Source organism: Cheilinus undulatus, linkage group 22 (assembly GCF_018320785.1).
Source record: "Cheilinus undulatus linkage group 22, ASM1832078v1, whole genome shotgun sequence".
Lineage (NCBI taxonomy): Eukaryota > Metazoa > Chordata > Actinopteri > Labriformes > Labridae > Cheilinus > Cheilinus undulatus.
In genome coordinates this window covers 8717554-8736226 of record NC_054886.1, presented here as the reverse complement: position 1 = coordinate 8736226, position 18673 = coordinate 8717554, and the positions used below count along the sequence as shown (strand labels likewise).

General features: G+C 40.1%; 1 protein-coding gene across 1 annotated transcript in view; it reads left to right on the top strand.

The window, feature by feature from the left end:
- The first annotated feature begins 228 nt into the window (after positions 1-228).
- ablim2 (actin binding LIM protein family, member 2) overlaps positions 229-18673 on the top strand; it is a 145017-nt gene continuing 126572 nt past the window's right edge. Inside the window, exon 1 of the mRNA XM_041779471.1 lies at positions 229-517. Within this exon, the coding sequence (XP_041635405.1) occupies positions 505-517 (13 nt within the window). The 5' untranslated portion in view covers positions 229-504. The remainder of the gene's footprint in view (positions 518-18673) is intronic.

Genomic DNA, 18673 nt, shown 5'->3' with positions numbered 1-18673 from the left:
GTAGACCAACGTTAAAAATATTTAGGCTAACACAAATATATAACGAAATGGCATGGAAAAGACGTCAATTTAAACTGTAACTGTAAAAATTAAATCTTGGATTGTGTACTCAGGAGAAGAAAAAAAAAAGTTTCTCTCGCAGGCAGACTTTTCTTTTGAAAACTCACACCGGAAACACTATTCATTCTGCTGTGTGCTTTGACTGTAGTCTCGTTTCTCCACCGTGCGCCCACACCCAACCTGCACTGTGTGTCCTCGGTACAGAGAGGCTCCGCAGCCCTGCAGTGTCTGCGGGACATCGTCTCGTCTCTGCGGCTCTTCGTCTACCTCTCTGCGGCCTGAGCAGCACCCAGGGGCGGCCTGGATCTCTGCGACAGCCCCGGTGTAAACATCTTCCTGCTGCGTCCATCCTACGGGCTGCAGGCATCATCCATGAACTGTCAATGTGGATAGTGGCTTATTTACAGTGCATCATCTGACTGGAGAAGACGTCTGACTGGCACCATGAGCAGCACTGGTAAGTCCTTTATTACTGAACTAGGTCAAAGAAAAACACCAGATATATACTTTAAACATTCCCTTTTCTTCTTGTTGTTTGAGAGGGTTTTTGCTTTTTACAAATTTTTGAAAATTTTAACCTGCTTTTGCCGCACATTAACATCATAAGGTGTAAAAATGTGCACAAAATAAGCAGCAGACATCTGTTAAAATAGAGAATAATATATCTATCTTTGTATGAAAACATCAGTTTGAAGGGTTTTATACTACATGAATGTAAATATGTGATGCTGATGTAAACAGTGAGGCTGGTTTTGTTTTGACACAGTTACAAATGTGTCCCTGTGATTATAAAAGTCATGTGGGCTAATTAGTGAGGATGTAGAGACGCCCACTGAGGGTCTGGTGGCTCTGCAGTCAGTCCCAGTACAAAGAAGCATGGCTGATGTGTGTGCAGCAGGCCTGGACTCCTGGTGGGCTGCTGCCACAGCTGGCTTATTCCCCAGAGGAGGATCAGAAAAATGTAACACGGAGCTGCTCTTAATTTGAAGTCTGTTTGCTGTCACGTCCTGCAGCTACAGCTCTGCTCTGTTTGTTTTACATTATGCAAATAAATAAGAGGAATGCAGCATGAGCCAGTGTTGAACAACTTCTTCAACAGCAAGGACAATTAGTTCTCTGGAAGTGCTTGTAAATAAATGTAGTTTCAGGTTGAACTACATGGTCTGACTGCAAGGGAATAACAATAATATGAGGCTGTTAAATGATGGGATTCATTATTGTAATAGCTCACATTTTTCTCAGGACACCAAGGGGGTTCGTTCAAGGACCTTTAGGGGACATAATGCTAAGAAACAGCACATTTACGAGGCTGCTTTCTAGACAGGATTGTAAATCATATTTATTATATAAAGAAAAACAAAAATATGTGCTTTTAGTCAGAATTAGAAGAGGGAACTTGGGTAAATATACTACATGAGGGGCTAACAACTATAGTCATTACAGAAGGGAGATTAAAGCATAAGAAATAATCAGACTTGCTTATTTAGGTCATTTTTTTGCAGTTACAGTAAAAATAAGAGATTTAAAGACATTTGAACACTGCTGTCAGGCCTGGCTGCTTACTCTATGGTGTTGTTAGACGACTTGGTCTCACACAGACCTCCACTTCCTCTTCACTGCAGCCCAGCTGTTCTGTTGTCTGTCCATGTGCCTGGGCAGGCTAACATCATGTTAATGTTTACAGTGACTAACTCACAATCCTCCCTCAAAAAGTTCTGCTGGCCTGACTTAAACTGTTGGCCACACTACTCAACACTGCCCCTACAATTTCAGGAGGTATTGCAACCTTTGTTTTGTCCCCTTAAGCCTCCGCAAACATGCAGAAATACGGACAGGTAGAAGACTCGGCCTACATTGAAATTATAGCAATCATGATGATATTCGATATTTGCCTGTGTATTTCAGCATATAGCTATCGACTGTAAATTTTGTCCATACTAATAAATAAGTGAAGTTTTAGGCTGAATCAACAGACTTTTGTCAGTTGAGATCTTTTTCTTTATTTATCCTCATTCTTTAAACTTTAAAATGTTTTTTGAGGACTAAAGTTTGTTTCCTTGGTCTACCTGAAATCTTAAAGTGTGTCCCAAAGGATTGAAATGTCTTGTCTGAAAAGCATCAATATTGATATTGGTATCGGCAAAAATTCCAATGTCGTGCACAAGGTTGTTACAGTTAACTAAAACTAACTAAATAACTAAAATTTATATTCAAAAATCAATTCGTTAACTGAAACTTAATAAAAACTAAGCTTTACTGAAAAAGCAAAAACTAACTAAAACTGTATGGTGCGCTCACAAAACTAACTAAAATTAAAAAAAGATATGGAGACAAAATATCCGTAGTCTCAGTCTTTGGCACAACCAATACTGACTGGCACCAACACTAGAGTCTGGGGAGAGTAAAATGGCCTGATCTGATTGGTTAAGACTTCACATAGTGGTAGTTTTATGTCTGGATGTGTATTCAAACATCATTATTGAGTAAATAAAATGATAAGTGAAGAGTAGCCTGTTTAAATTTGTTTTTAAAAATGTATGACGCTCACTCAGCCCTGACATCTATCCGTAAGGTACTAAAGTACTAAAACTAACTCTAAAACTAATAAAAACTTCACTAAAACGAAGCATTTTTGCAAAATAAAAACTAAACTAAACTATCTAACCAGCAATCAAAACTAATAAAAACTAAACTGAAATTGAACACAGAAAGTGAAAACAAAATGGCCCTTTAATGGACATTTGAAACAGTTCACCACACCCATTCATTACAGTCGTTATTATTTTGAAGGGTAGTGAGTTAAGTCAGTTTGTAGAGTATGGCTAATGTTAGCAGTGCTAGCAGTGCCCATTGTAGGTTAACATCTGCATGTCTGCTAAATGTGGTTATACATTGCTCAGGCCAAGGGGTTATGTTAGTTTCTTCTAACATAAAACTGGTGAAACTGGTGCCTAGTTTAAGGTCACAATATCAAGTGTTGAAGCTTATGTATAGTTCCAGAAAAAGTCAAACAGCCATAATTATGACGCATGAGTTGATGGATGCCTGTTTTCTTTGGCATAACTCCGGTGAATGGTGCTTCAAATGATAAAACACTCTGCAAGTTTCCTCACATTTAAAGAAGCAAGTAGGTCTTTGAGCTACGTAGTGTCATCTTGCTGCAGTATATTACTCTTTGTCTTTGTTTGTTGTGTCTTGTTTGCTTCCTCTTTTGTTGTTTAAAAGTGATTTTGCATACTTTTATGTATTCAACCAGGACGACCAAACCTTGTGTGGTACAAATCCTGTTATTCCTTCCCTTACATTTGCACTATATAAAGTTGTTTTTAAGCTGCATCACAAGGAGTCCTTCCTAAAGCTCACAGTTTACAGATTTAGTAACTCAGTGTTTGCTGTGAAACCAGAAATAAGGTATGACTGAGAAGAGAGACTGTAGTCCATTAGTGAATATAGTTCTTGTAAACAGAAGCCTAGATGACCTGTGGTTTTAATGAGCAGACGTGTCGATGCTCTGCAGCACTGCCAGAGCTGTTAATGAGAGTGCTGCAGTTTGTCTACAGGTCGAGTCGGGGAAATTCATTAGCAGGCCTCTGCAAAGTGCAAACTGACGGCACAAACAAGAGACGTTTGTTTCTGACTTCTTCTAAACTATGCTTCTTTTTGAGTGATTGACCCTTCAACTTTTGAAGAATCTTGGCTGCACGTGTGAGTAGACTTGAGAGGAAAATTCATTTCACATCTCTACCTGTGTGTGATGACAGCTGGACTCCACATGCAGCGGTGATAAACAGTGTTAGATGAGTGCGTACGTGTGCAGAGAGATCAGTTGGATTTCAGTATGCTGGAGCTGTCTTGGTAGAATTTAATTTTGAAGGCCATGTGGGTATCAGCTCTTGCAGATGGAGTTTTGCTTTTAAAGCTGTAGAGAAGCTCGTCTTCTTGCTCTGCTCAGGTGTTCACAAGCAGTTCATGCAAGCACTGTGAACTTCAAGACCTAAGAGTAACTCTGGGGACCGATGGTGTTGTTGGGTTTGGGAATCGAGTGCTTTTTTGGGTTCAGTATCAGAATTACCTGCATTAACAGCAGTTTAGCTGATGGTTCTGACTGATGGCACACTTTCCCACAGGATCCATTCCTAAAGCAAAGTGGACAGCACTATAGCAAAGCTCAACACAGAGAGTATGGATCACAAGATCACTAATTCATGCAGAAATAAAGACAAAACTTAGTAACAGCATTCTACTTTGCATTGCTTACATGGTACTACTGCTTTTATTCACCCACCAACTTTTAACACACTTTCTTTTCTCTGAAAATGAACAATTTAGGCCCTATTCAGGCATTGGCACAAGTACTTGGTGATTTATCTAGTTTCAGTTTCAATTTTCATGGAAGCATCGAGTGTTAAAGAAGAGCTCTGTGTCTTCTGACTCAAACTAGAGAGGTCAAATGTCAGATTGTTAATGTGTTTCTAATGAGTCTAAGCCAGCGATCGCTCTGTAACAAAAGGAGCTGTTGTCTGCTTGCCTGGCACCAGATTTTTCACACTTTTAATAATGAATGAATGGCGTCTTAAAGTTGAGAATCAACCCATTTAACAAGGTTGAAATACACACATAAGGTATGTGATGTCCAGTGTGAGCTACAGAGTCTAAACAGACACTTGAATACACCTAAAACTTTGTTTTTTTTAATTGTAGGATGCCAGCCATAATTCCTCAGTCATGGGCATGAGTTTTAGGCATGTAGGATGCTGAGGATTCATTACAGGGCCTAATGTGCCACAACCTGGAGCTGGAGGGCAGCTGAAGTCGCTTCGCAATCAAGGTCAAGCTCGATTGCATCTGGTGATACACCTGGAGACCGCTGGTGGTTTTCAGGCCCTTCGGATGACCAGGGGCTCGTGGCAGTCCCTTCTACTTCCCTGGATGGTACCCTAGGCCGTGCTTACTCACCGCATCCACCCCTTACTCCACCCTAAAGGTGTGGACTTTTTCAAACAGAGTACTTTCCCATGCCTTTGGTAATATGCAGACATCCAGAGCATGTTTGCTGTCAGTCCTCTTTTCCACCCTCAGGTGGGCCTCCTTGCCACATCTAGACCTAATACTGGTCTCAATTTTTGGCTTGAACCTACCTTAAAGTTCTACAAAGTACTGTATTTTTATGCACAAGTCACTTGCTATTAAATTTGTGCTTTCAATAACAGTTCAAGCATTCTTCATTACATACAGATAGTCTAGTTCTAGAAAATTGATGCTATACTACAGCTAAATCTGAGGTTACTACAGCAATGGAGGCCATTAGAGTAGAACTTAATCCCGCCCATAGTTACCAACTTTTTTCAAGTTAAATGATGCTGATTGGTCTGAACAGTGCTCGGCACAAACGTTGTGAATTGGAGGTTTTAAAGATGAATTTGCCCGATGACAGCGATGGAGTCTGGCAAACCCATCTGCTTCACAAAATTAACACTGCCATGCACTTGTTGCTTTTCGTTGCTCAGCTAATATAATGATATATGAATTTGAACCAGCTGTTTACAATAATAAAAGTCCCCTCTTGTTATGTTGTTTGAAATCTTTTATGATGAAACAGTCATATCAGGAAATGTGTTAACATTTGCTAGATAAACATACCTAACACAGACACTTAAAATCATCTTTTTATAGACAGACATGAGCCCAAGTTTCACATCACAGGTTTATTTTTAAGAAGAAGGGTTGTTCTAGCTCTTGAACATACATCTAGAATGCAATTCTTTTTGTAACACTACAATAACACAGTTACAGCAAAGAGCAAAGACTTATGATATAAATTTGAGGTTATATTGGGCAGCTCTAGTGTGGAGGGAGATCTAGCTAGATTATGTTATCGCTGTCTTGTTCGGATTTGATTTTAAGGGTTTGTGAGTATCATCTCTTGCAGGTGGAGTGTTACTTTTTAAGTTATTTCCACAAATAGATGAGCTGCTTCAGTTCTTCAATAACAAGAGATACTGGCAGTGATAACTTAAAGACTTGTGCGTATCCTCTGCATTATTATGGTGCATAACAACATTAGGATTAGAATGAAGGCAAGTAAACACCTTGTGAAGCTTCAATCATATGCAAAAATATAAAAACTTCTAAGGAAATATTATTAAATATGTACAGTATATGCATTTTTATATGTAAAATAGCTGTCTGTGTAGCAAATAATACCCAGGGAGCATGCAAAAGTTCACTGTATAAACGGCAAAGAGAATTAAAGAGTAAAAGAAAATGAAGATTCAGAAGTAGAAATGCTCAGGAGACTGGAATCTGCAAGTAAGAGACGGGAGGCAGTAAAGAAGTTTGTCATTTCATCTCTTGACAGATTTTTCTGAAGAAAAAAATGTTACTTCTAATTAAACTGATTATAGAGACATGCAAGATGTGTTTGGAAGATGCAACTCATCCTCTTTTTCTCTGCAAAATATACAGTAAAGATCTCTGATAGCAGCTCTCTTCTTACATTCATGAGGAATCTGCAGAGAATTTGTGCCATGCAAAATATGAACAAAGAGTCTTGTTCATGGTACATTAATATGCAAAAAACAGCCAGAGAACGAGTATTGATCAGGACTCTCCCTATGTGACCTTTGGTGGTAATCTGTGCAGGAATAAACAAGATAATCTATGATCATCCAGCCGTGTTAGTCACTGATAATTATCCCTAGAGGTGAGGAGGGTCACTGCTAAAGACACCTGAGAAGTAAACCCATTAACAAGCTACAACAAACTGCATAGGTAGTCTCTATTAAAGGATACAGCATAAACACGCTCCTAAGGAATTAAAAGAATGTAAACTGGCATGTTGAATGATTTTACAGCTGGATTTTCTCGGAGGGTGTGTTCATGCCGAGCCTGTTCTGACTCAGGGGTTTATTTGAACTTGGGAGCACCACTCCTGTGGTTTTAACTAGATAAACAATGTCGAACACTAGTGGCATTTAACAAGCACTGTGACACAGATCTCTCTCATGTGATCAGTGTTAATCTGAATAAATGAAATCCCCGATGTGACTCATTTTATTTTTTCATGAGAAACGCCAAACTAGTGTCCTCATATTTGATCTGGTCTCTCAGAGGATGCTGCAGAGTCTGGTGAGATATAAGGGGAAAAAAAGGATATTAAAAATGCCTCAGCAGATATAACAAAGTCAATGTGAGGCATAGGAATGAACAATATAAACTTTATCTTTTATTTACATGAACCTGCTGACCCATGAAGGCATTGAGCAGCAGCTTTAGGTGCGATGCAACAGGGATGTGGTCTTGCTCTGCAGGATGCACAGCTGCTTGAAAGGCATGGTCTTATTTGCTTTGGCATTTACAAAAAGATCAAGACTTCACCTAAGAACAAGACCACAGAGGTTATAGGAAAGCAGTCATGATCTGAAAGTGGAGTTTTAGGGTCTGTATAGTTCTGTCTTATTTGCGAGGATTACATCTTCATTTCTCTTCTCAGACTACAGATTGGGTCTGATCTGGGATTTGGGCTTTCAGTGATAACAATGACATTCCATGTATTTCAGCACCTGCCCTTATTCTCTGAACTGTTCTCCAGATTTTATACATACTGTCACATCTTCCTCTTTCCTTACTGAGCTTTGGCTGTAATCTTGAGTACAGTATTGCTTTACATTGTTGTGAATAATAACCTCTTTACAGCAGATTATTGCAACTTCATTGCCCTATGGGTGCAGTATTACCCCTTAAGAGTTTCTTTGATATCCTAACACAGTGGTTCTCAAACAGGGGTCCGGGGACCCCTGGGGGTTCGCGAAATAATTCATAATAATTCATTAAAACAATGCCATGTAATCAAAAATCAAATAAATAAATACAGGGACCACTGTGCCATAAAACAACAATACTAAACCAATCACTCCCACATTATTCAGCTTTGGGCCAATAAAAACTCAGATATGATTGTGAGAGATCACGTAAATCTTTCACTCGTCATGCATCAAAAGAAGCACAAGAAAAAGCACAGAGAGCTTCTTATTTGGCTGCTCAAAGGATCGCAGAAAATAAGAAGCCATACTCAGCTGGACGAGAGCTTGTTTTTAGGTTGAAGAGTTAAAAATACAGCATCTAGGAGTACAAATGGCAGTTAACATATGTTTAATCAGTGTGAGGGTTATGTTGGGGTCCTTAGAAAATGTTCTGCCCTGTAAGGGGCCCTAACCCTTACAAAAAAGTTTGAGAACCTCCGTCCTGACACATTTGTCCCTAAGGACAAAAAAGGGTCAGCTTCCCAGAAACTGCTGTAAAACATTATATATTCATATTTTTTCTATTTTAAATAGTCAGTCTTTTAAAAGTACATCAGCCTAAAATATTCATATCAATTATGAATGATATGTTGTTTTTTAACCCTTTAAAGGCCAGGATGTTTTTTATAATTAATTATAATTGATTTTGTAACCTTAATTTGATTAAAATGGATAAAATGACGTTCAGTATTGGTATTTCTGGAGTAGATTTAATCATTAAAATTCCAGGTTCGCTGAAAATCTGCCACAAAGGATTCAAAGACATCAGTAGTGTAAATGGAAAGGCACAACAAGAGGAAAGCTAGCTTCAAGAGGAAAAGCAAGAAAGAGAAATCAATTTATGGCTCAAAAGTTATTTAACTTTTGATAAACTGTGTCACTTCTTGTCTTGGAAGTCTTTTAATGATCACATTCAGAGAAAAACTGTCACACAGACACCATTCTTTGCTGCTGCAGTGGGTCCTCTGGTTCTTCTTTGACCGTGCATGACGTGCTGTCCAGCAGTGAAGGAGAATTGATTTCTGGTTTATAGTGCTAACATTTAGCATGGCTAAATGAAGCAAAATATAATGCTAAACCAGACGGTATCAGAACAGTGCAAAAAATGGTGTACTTGCTGATACCGATACCTGCATTTTACCGGACGTATTTCTGATACTGCCCAAAAATCGTGAGCATTCGGCACTGACCTTCGGCCTTGTCCTCTGCTCACAGAGATTTCTCCAGATTCTTTGAATCTTTTGATATGATGGAATGTAGATGGTGGGATATTCAGTATTTACATTGAGGAACATTTTGATTGTTCATATAAATTTCTCTCTAAATCTCTCCCTTTATGCCCAGTCATGTTACCGACCTGTTGCCAGGTAACCTAGTTAGTTGCAAAATGCTCCTCTAGCAGTTTTTCATTAGTACCACTTACTTTTCCAGCCTTTTGTTGCCCCGCCCCAACTTTTCTGGGATGTGTTGCTGCAATCAACTTCACATGAACTTACACTTTTCATGAAATGGTAAAATACTCTGTTTCAGTATCTCATATGTTCTATTAAAATATGCGTTTATAAGATTTGACAATGATTATACTCTATTTTAATTTACATGTTACACAGCGCCCCAGCTTTTGTGGAAATGGGGTTGGTAGAATGGATATACGGTTTTGCTTGGACCTTCTACAAAACAACAAAAACTTATGAAAGAATGAAGCTGCAGTTGTGGGGTGGAAGCTTTGTTAAATATGGACTAAATTTTAAGGGAATCTGTCCTGGACTGCCTCAGCTCCTCTTTGTCATTGATTTAAGTCACATAAATATCCTGAAGACAATGACTACCATTAGTACCAGCTGTAACGCAGCAATTTCAGTTTGAGTACTAACTAGGGAGTGATTACAGCCCTCTAAAGAGCCCTCTATGATTATCTTAGTGACACTGTAGCAGTCAGGCTGGTTTCCTTGACGTGTGTCAGAAGTCCTATCTGCAGACGTCGCAGCGTACAGGAGCTTATACTGAAGTGTGTGTACCTCCAGGGTGTGAGTGTGTGTTTTCTGTCAGGTATGAGGATATGTGTGTTTACTCGGGCAGTTTAAACACCACTAAGTGTTTGTTCAGGGGATAACAGAAAGGTTAAGTGCTGTGCATGCATGAATTTGCATTTTCTGGATACAATACATAAAGATGGGTTTGTGTCTGTATCCAGTTTAAGCTCCTATCAGCCAATCAGTGCGCTCCATCTAGTGTTTACTGTATGGATTGCTCTCAGAAGTCATGAATGCCACAAAGGGCATCAGTGTCTTTCTACAGAAGACACAGAAGATAATCAGAAATCAGCTATAAGGACTACTACTCACTCAGGAATGATTAGACCTAGGGCTCCAAGCAGCTGAAGGACCATCGCACCCTGGCGCATGGCGGGGTGTGTTACAACCATGGGAGTGTGGTGATAATTGGGTGTAAGCAACCTGTGCAGAGCCTTTGCAGCAAGGGTGTCAAACTCAAGGCCCGAGGGCCAAATCCGGCCTGTGCCACATTCATACCGGCCCCCAGATCATATCATTTTTTGATTGTAACTGGCCCCCTAGAAGGAGGTCTGCAGATTTCCTCAAGTATAGCAATGTAAACTCAACCTTCATGGTTGAAAACCTCCTTTTTAAGTCATAAGAATTAGAAAGAGTAAAGAGTTAAAATAACTAGATAAAAAGTCAGGAATGTGGTAAAAGACATCTGTGTTTTAATTTCATATTTTCTAATTTGCATCTAACAATTATGGCTTGAAGTTTTGGTTTGGGGTTTTTATATCATAGTTTGACCTTTTCAAATCATGATTTTGACTTTTATCTCATATTTTGACCATTTAGGTTCACAATTTTAATTTTTTTGTCATACTTTGATGTTTTAAACTCTTGGCTTTGAGTTTTATCTTATATTTTGATATTTTTAACTCCTCACTTTAAATTTTAATCCCAAATATTTACCCTTTAAACTAAGATCTTAAAGTTTTAGCTCATCTTTGGACCTTTGTATTTATATATCTTATATTTTGATCATTGATTTTGAATATTTTCACCTTGTAAACTTTTGATTTAGATTTTCATCCTCCTATCTTGACCTTCTGAACTCCTAAATATAACTTTTAATCCCAAATATTGACCTTTTTGATTCAAAAAGGTCAATATTTTGAATTTTTTAATCTCATCTTTACCTTTTAAACCCATTATTTGGAATTTTATTTAGTAATTTAACTGTTAAAAATCATAATTTTAACTTTTGCCTTTTTTTTCGCAACATCATTTATCGTCAATGTTACTTTTTTTCTTTTTTTTTTTAACCTATAATTGGTTACTGATGAAGATGAGGTTGACAGTTTATTAGGCCATCAGGTTAGACCCAAATTCAGAATTCGGCCCCTGCCATGAGTGAGTTTGACACCCCTGCTTTACAGTTTTCAAAGCCATGCAGAGACATCCTTCATTGTATATTTGTAACTAGAGCTATTGCAGCGTTTTACCAATCTTTGAGGAAGCCCAGAATCCATGGGTGCTTTCTTTTTAATGATGTAATAGTTTTCTTCCATCTGCTGGTGCTGGTGCAGTGGTTGAACAGTGGAGACAACTGTAGTTCAGTCAGGCTGACAGCACAGCTCCTCTACTCCTCCACCAGGATAAATCCTGAGTGAGCTCACTGGTGCTAAGCCTCTGCACTGAGGCTACACCAACACTCACACGCATACTGTATACACTCACACACTCACACAGTAGTAATTAAGCTGACAATGTGGTGTGGGCTCGTGACATTTCCCTGCAGCCTGCTATTCTCCGTAGGCCTTTGATGAAGGGAAGAATGGCATTTTGTTTGTCCTCCATGACTGCACAAACCCAATAGACTGACGTCACTCACACAATTTGATGGGCATAGTTTACATGGTGGATAGAAGCAGAATCAGAGTCATCTTTTTAGCATGTCTTTAATGTAGCTCTAAAAAGTAATCCTTTGGTCTGAGCCTGCTTCTGACTCTTACATGTTTGGATCTAAATGAATGAAAAGTACCAAAAGTTTGCTCAGAAGTCTGTAATAATCCTATATGAAGACTTTTCACTCACTCCTGGATATATAAGGAATGTCTTCATCTGATGATGGTGCAATTTGAATGTAATGGTGCTGGGAAAGCATGCATCATCTCCAAGTGGGCCATGGTGTTGTACACTTTCAGTGTCTTCTTCTCTCAGTCTCATGAGCTTGCTTTATAGTCAGCACTCACAGTATGGAGATGAATTCTTCTAAAATTTGTCCTTTAACCTGCACTTAGTACCTCATCATGAAGTTGTCAACAGAATTTTAAAATTTTTAGCAAATTCAAAAATATGAAATCCTGAAATATCCCACTGACATAAGTATTCAGATCCTTTGCAAAACACTGAGATTTGTATATCAATGTATTCTGCTTTTATTAACATTTTACACAGCGCCCCAACTTTTTTGGATTGAGGTAGAACTTTGAAAAAAACATGTTCCTTTACCACACAATTTCCACTTCTAAATGATCATTTCTTTGCTTGCAAAGTCCTAAACGTTGTAAACTTGAGAGATAAAAAGCAGGAAACACAAACAGCCGGCCTGATTCGAGCTGTGATGGCAGTCTGTTGCTGCAGAGTCCACATCCGTGGATGTTTATTACAATAAAAAAAAGAAAAAGAGGAAGAAGAAGAAGTCGGCATATGTCGAGGAATTGGAAATGTTCCCGTGGCAGACAAGCCACAAGGAAATGGGACACCCTGCTGGTCTGGATGATGACTACAATGAAGACCTCAATGATATGGGCTTCACGTGGTCAAGTAGGCGTCCAGTCTTGTTGGAATTAGACAAGGTACCAAACGTACAAGCAGAGCCCACTCAACTCCAGATAACAGCGCAGTGGCTCCAGATCCACCACCTGAAGGATCTCTGGAACAGAAACCAGAGACACCTGAAATCCTTCCTGAAGACGAGCCTGAGAAAGTGTCTGCAGTAAAACCCCAGGCTGCAGAGAATCAAGGAGATCTGCAGTCCGCTGCTGCAGGGAAAAAGTCAGAGCGGTCTGACCACCAGAGCCATGAGGTCAAAAAATCATTGGCCAACGGTGGTAAGGCCAAGAAGAGGAGTGTCAAGGACAACAGCAAGAATGTCCAAAAGACCAGGCCTGCTCTCATCCTTCCCTCAGATACAGAGGAAGAGGTCCCTGCAGACTTAGAGTTCGGCTTCCAATTTCCAAGCAAGCGTTTGAGGTTGAAGGAGAACGCAGGAGTGGAAGTGAGGAAAAATGAGGCTCCCCTTGAAAGTGACACTGAAAAGCAGAGAGTCAAAGAGGAGTTCCTCACTCAAAAAGAAGAGGACTCTGGACTAAGTCTCCTGGCAGGAGCCAACATCCCTGCTCCAAACAACGAGGGTCTGAAAGACAAAATAAGACAACTGGAGGAGGAAAAGTCTCTCCTCCTGGCCGAGTTTTCCAGAGAAACCGGCACTCTCAAGGCGGCTCTGAACCAGACCCAAGAAGAACTGGAGCAAAAGAGCCGGCAGTGGGAGGAGGAGCGATCCCGCCTGGTCTCAGATGGACAGGAGGAGATCACAAAGATAAAGGCCTCTATGGAGCAGGCTAAAAAAGATCAGAAGCTCCAGAGACAGAAATGGAAGGAGGAGAAGTCCCGACTCCTGGAGGAGCATCAGGAGACTACCAGCAGGATGGAGGCAGCCCTGAACAACGCCAAACAGGAGCTGCTTAACAAAACCTGCTCTTGGGAGAAGGAGAGGTTTCAGTTGGTTGCTTCTCAGACAGAGGCACTGCAGTTTCAGGACCAGGAGACCATTAAGAGCCTCAGACACCGGTGGGACGAGGAGAGAGCCCGTCTCCTGGCTAAACACCAAGAGGAAAGTTTAAAGATGGAGACTGCTCTGAGCCAGGCTCAGAGAGACAAAGAAAGACAGCGACAACAATGGCAGGAGGAACGCTCAATGCTCTTGGATGATCAGAACATCGAGACCACCAGGATGCAGGAGGAGCTGACTCAGATCCAGATGGACCTGACTGAGCAGAGACAGAACTGGGAGGAGGAGAGATCACAGTTCCTCACAGAGACCTCCAGCCTGAAGGCCGCACTGAAGCAGGCCCAAGAGGAGAAACATCAGACGGACTGGCAGCAGGAGAAAACCTCTCTCCTGGAGTCTGTCAACATTATCAAACAGCCTTCTGTAGCAAAATTATCTTCACAGAAGCAGAAACAGTTGGAAAGGGTCTAGAAATACATGAAGACTCATTTTCAAATAGTCTTTTTTATTGATGAGTGCTGTGCAACCCTGAATTGTCCAGATGGATGGAGTAGTGGATGGTTGGTGGATGGCCACCATGTCCCAACAAGGCTGCAACGTCAGCAAGGAGGTGGTGGAGTGATGTTTAGGGCTGGAATCATTGGAAGTGATTTGGTAGCCCCCTTTAAGGTGCCTGAAGGTGTCAAAATCAGCAAAATATGTAGGGTTCTGAACCGCCCATTTCCTGCCATGGTGTAAAAAGAAGAACCATGCCTTCTGGAGTAAAATCATTTTACTGAAAGACAACCCACCATCTCATGCTGCAAAAAAATCCCACTGAGGTCTTGGCTGCTATGGGCATAAAGGGAGACGAATCATGGTGTGGCCACCATCATCCTCTGACCTCAACCCTATTGAGAACTGATGGAGCATCCTTAAAAGGAAGTTCTATTAAGGGTGGACGACAGTTTACCTCAAAACAGCAGCTCTGGGAGGCTATTCTGGCATCCTCGGAGGAAATACAGACAGAAACTAGACATTGTTCAATGGATGAGAGCGTTGTAAGGTGATATTAAATAAGGGCTCTTGTGTTGATAAGTATGTAACTTGTTATGTTGATGTTTTTGATTGAAATAGCTTTGATTTGAGAAAAATGACAACCTAATGCAAAAATCACAACTGATTTTTATTTAAGTCCTTTAGAAACTATTGAGTGTTTGAAAACTCTGTTTTGCATAATCATTTGGGACACTGCACTTTAAATTATTTCGCAGAAAAATGCCCTAGTCATCATTGGTAATTAGCTCAAATAAAATTAAGATTACAGCATAATTTTTGAGAATTAAAAACTCATATTGACTGATATTTATGCCATCTACAGATGCTACAGTCTTTGATACATTAGCTGCAGGTTTGACACCAGGGGGTTTTCTAACTTCATGGGTTTTTTTCTTTTCTTTTCTTTTCCTTGCTTTTTTTTGCATATCCTTGCATCCTCTCTTCTCAACTTTGACTTTACAAAGCTGTTGGATTGGCCAGATTCCATGTCTGGCATTAGGCAGATCCTTTTTGCGAAGCTTCAATCTAAAGCTTCTGTCTGAAAGCTTTTCTGCATTGAAAAGATGTTTTAAATCTTTTGCTGGCCTGCTGTTGAAAGAGTTTGGCCAAATGGCACCACTGATGGTGAAGAGTCATGTATCGACATGTCACCAGCTGCCAGTCGAGCTCTCCGTATGTAGATTACCTTGCTTCCTGAAAAGTTCTGTCCTTCTCAGACTCTGTGTATGGGGTATTTCTCCCTAGATGGCTATGTAATATAAGCCATGCCATGGATTTTTGAGACAATCTATCTGTTCAATGGGAATTTGAGAATATTTGGCAGCATTAGTAATGAACACAAACTAGTGCTACGACATAAAAATAATTGGATCGATCTGTTTTACATAGTGGTGCTTCTGGTATACGCCGTAGATGCACTGGAGTGTGCTGTGGAATTGCACACATTGATTAGAGAGGGAGTGATTTTGCTTTGGTGTGTGCTTTGCTTGTGGATCACTGTGCAGACAGAGTATGTGCAATATGAGGGTGAAGGCCTTTGCACACATGGTTCATTTCAGATGCACTGTGCACTTTCAGATGCTGTGCAAAAGAGGCTTGATCTGCGATGTTCTGTGGCTGATATCTACATGAAACCTGAGCAGAGCATGGAGTTTAAGATACAAGAAAGGATAAGAGATGTTTAGGCATGTCGGATCTGACTGACTGGTGGCTGTTGTAGCTGCTTGCCAGGAGATTTAAGGTCAAGCTCAGCTCTTCTTTATCTGTTTCCATGCTGTCTAGAAGTTTGTTTAAGATAGTGTTTTCAATATGACTACCAGTGGGCTTCAAAAGTCAGCAGGCCTTGAAATGTTGCCAGTGTATTTGAGCAATTTAGACAGTATGCAGGAAAAACTGAAATCAAGAAATTACCCAGTATTAGGTGCCTAAGACTTATATATTTTGTTCTTGGGGTATCATAATAGGTAGGGGTGCAGCGATACCAAGTACTTACTCCTGAGTACTCACTGTTACGGGGGAGGGCTGAAAAGTTCGTAGGCTGACCATGATGCAATAGTTAAATTTAACTAAATTTTGTTAATTTGTCAACATAGTGTGCTAAAATGACATTGTAACATTGTAGTCTTCCCTTCAGCTCACACTTTTCTTCCATTGGTGTTGCAGCGCTTGGATTCCTGGCTGTGGTATAGAACAGTGATTTTCAGCTGATGGGTCGAGACCCAAAAGTGGGTCGCAGAGCAATTTTCAGTGGGTCGCGACTAGGTGTCTGAGAAAAAATGGTGGCAAAAGTCCTGAAGTCCCTAATGGGCATGCACCGATACCTTTTATTTTACCCTGTTTTTATGGGAAATTGGATAAATTGAAATGTTTGATCAACATTTCAGCTAATTTATCTCCTCTTCTTGCAATAAATGGCTACTTTTCCCATGATAATGAAGTAGTTTCACACATTCTCTGGGAAATTAGCAAAAATTGACCCAATAATGAGGGGAAAGAGGGTATACAATTTGTCAGTTTTGTCCCTATTCTTTTTTTCTGTTAGCTGTTTTGGTCCAATCATGCTCCAGACTGCAACATATTTAATTAACTAAACATGCGTCGTTGAAACTTTTTTGGAAACTTGGGTCAGGATCTGTCGTAAGACAGACTGGTGGGTCCTGAGGTCATCATTGGTTTAATCGTGCCCCCCCCCCCCCCCCAGAAAATGTATGCTGAAACAAGCTGTTCTCAGAATTTTCCCTTCATGATGTCATTTGGGGAGCTAGCCCCGCCCCCACTTTAAAGAAAGTTCTGCCCTCCTCTCTTGATCGATAGTCAGGGAGAGTCACATCTATTAATCCACATCCGTTTCCTAAGAGGGGCGTGGCCAGGGGCAGAGTCAGACATCTTGTTAACATTTAAAGCTACAGACACAGAAACAGCTTGTTTTGAACAGGGCTGAAACAGAGGGGTTTTTAGACATGCAAAAATCTTATACTGGAGTGTATTTTCGGCGTGTTTTTGGGACCTCTGAGACCGATATAAACTTGTCTTAAAGGGGTAAAATATGTGACCTTTAATTTGAATAACAACCTCAGCTTTGTAGAAGGAAATAGACTTGTCATATTTGGAAGAAATCTTGTAAGAAAGTGATTCACGTGCTGCCTAATGATCTGACCTTCTGCTTCCAAAATCTTGTTAGATCAACCTTGAGTCAAAGTGGACATTTGTGCAAACTTAACAAAATCTCTGAAAGTGTACTTTGAAATAAAATGTCCAGACAAAAAAGTAAATGACTCAAAATGCCTCCAGTCTTTGCTATCACCTACACAGAGAGATTAAAACAATTCTTTTTAGTGGACTAACATGATTGGTAGCTTTGATGCAGCCATTACCGCCAGCTTGGTGACTGCATGTCACAGAAAATGATGCAACACTTCCAAAACTTTTCCTAACTTTTCAGTCATTCAATATGAAGTAAAGTGATAAAAGCTTAAAACTTGTCAGGAGCAGCGTTTACCAATGTATTATTTGCAAGTAATCAGACAGAGGAAAAAACGTGTGCATATTCAGCAGAGAAAACTGCCAGCACTGCATAATCCAAAGCAAAAGGCCCTTGCCATGTGTATTACAGATGAATTACAATCAGAAATCTGCAACAAAGATGTTCCATATTTCATTTAAAGAGAAACGAACCTCCTCAGGCAGTCGTTTTTTAGATTGCTTTCCATCACACTGACTCATGCCTTATTCATTCCCTCCTCTCTGCTCCACTATGTCGGAGTATTAATTGAGCCGTTGGTGTTGGACATGCTGAGTGTGTGACATTTAGGTGCGACAGCAGCCATCAAGGTCAGCCATGCATTTTACAGTGAGCTGTACTATACAGTACACAGAGTAATGTTACAGGCTGTGTTCACCAGCCGCAGCATGTTCATTAGATCTCTGCAGCTGTGGACTTTAATGAGGGGATGGGATAGAGAAAGTGGTCATGTGATCCTGTCTCCTTTTCTATTAGGGGACAGAAACTCCATTTTCTTAACCCTTCACTGACTCTAAATGAGCATTCAGAGGTCAAGTCCGGCTGGAATTGTTTTCCGCCCTATTGAAGAAACCAGTGTGTGTAATGTTATGTAATGAGCTGATTTTACCTCTGCAGTCTGATGACAGATAGCATTTAGGTTTTTAGCAAATTTAATAGAGAAGTAATGTTTTTGTGTTTACTTTGCTGTTTTTTTCTTTTCATTTACCAGAGTCTGCCGGTGTATGAAAGAATGCTTACTTCCTGATTTAAACCAAGGACTGTTCAATTAAAAAGTCTCTACATCAGTTGCATATGGTAAACAGTAAATTGTTTCATATCAGGGATTAATTTAGCATAATGAAGGTGAAAAGCTGTTAAAAATGGCTCTTCCTGGTTTGCATAGCTAGATATGTTTGGATTTTTCCCACTTAATAAATAAAATCATCATTTAGAAACTGCATTTTGTATTTGCTTGGGT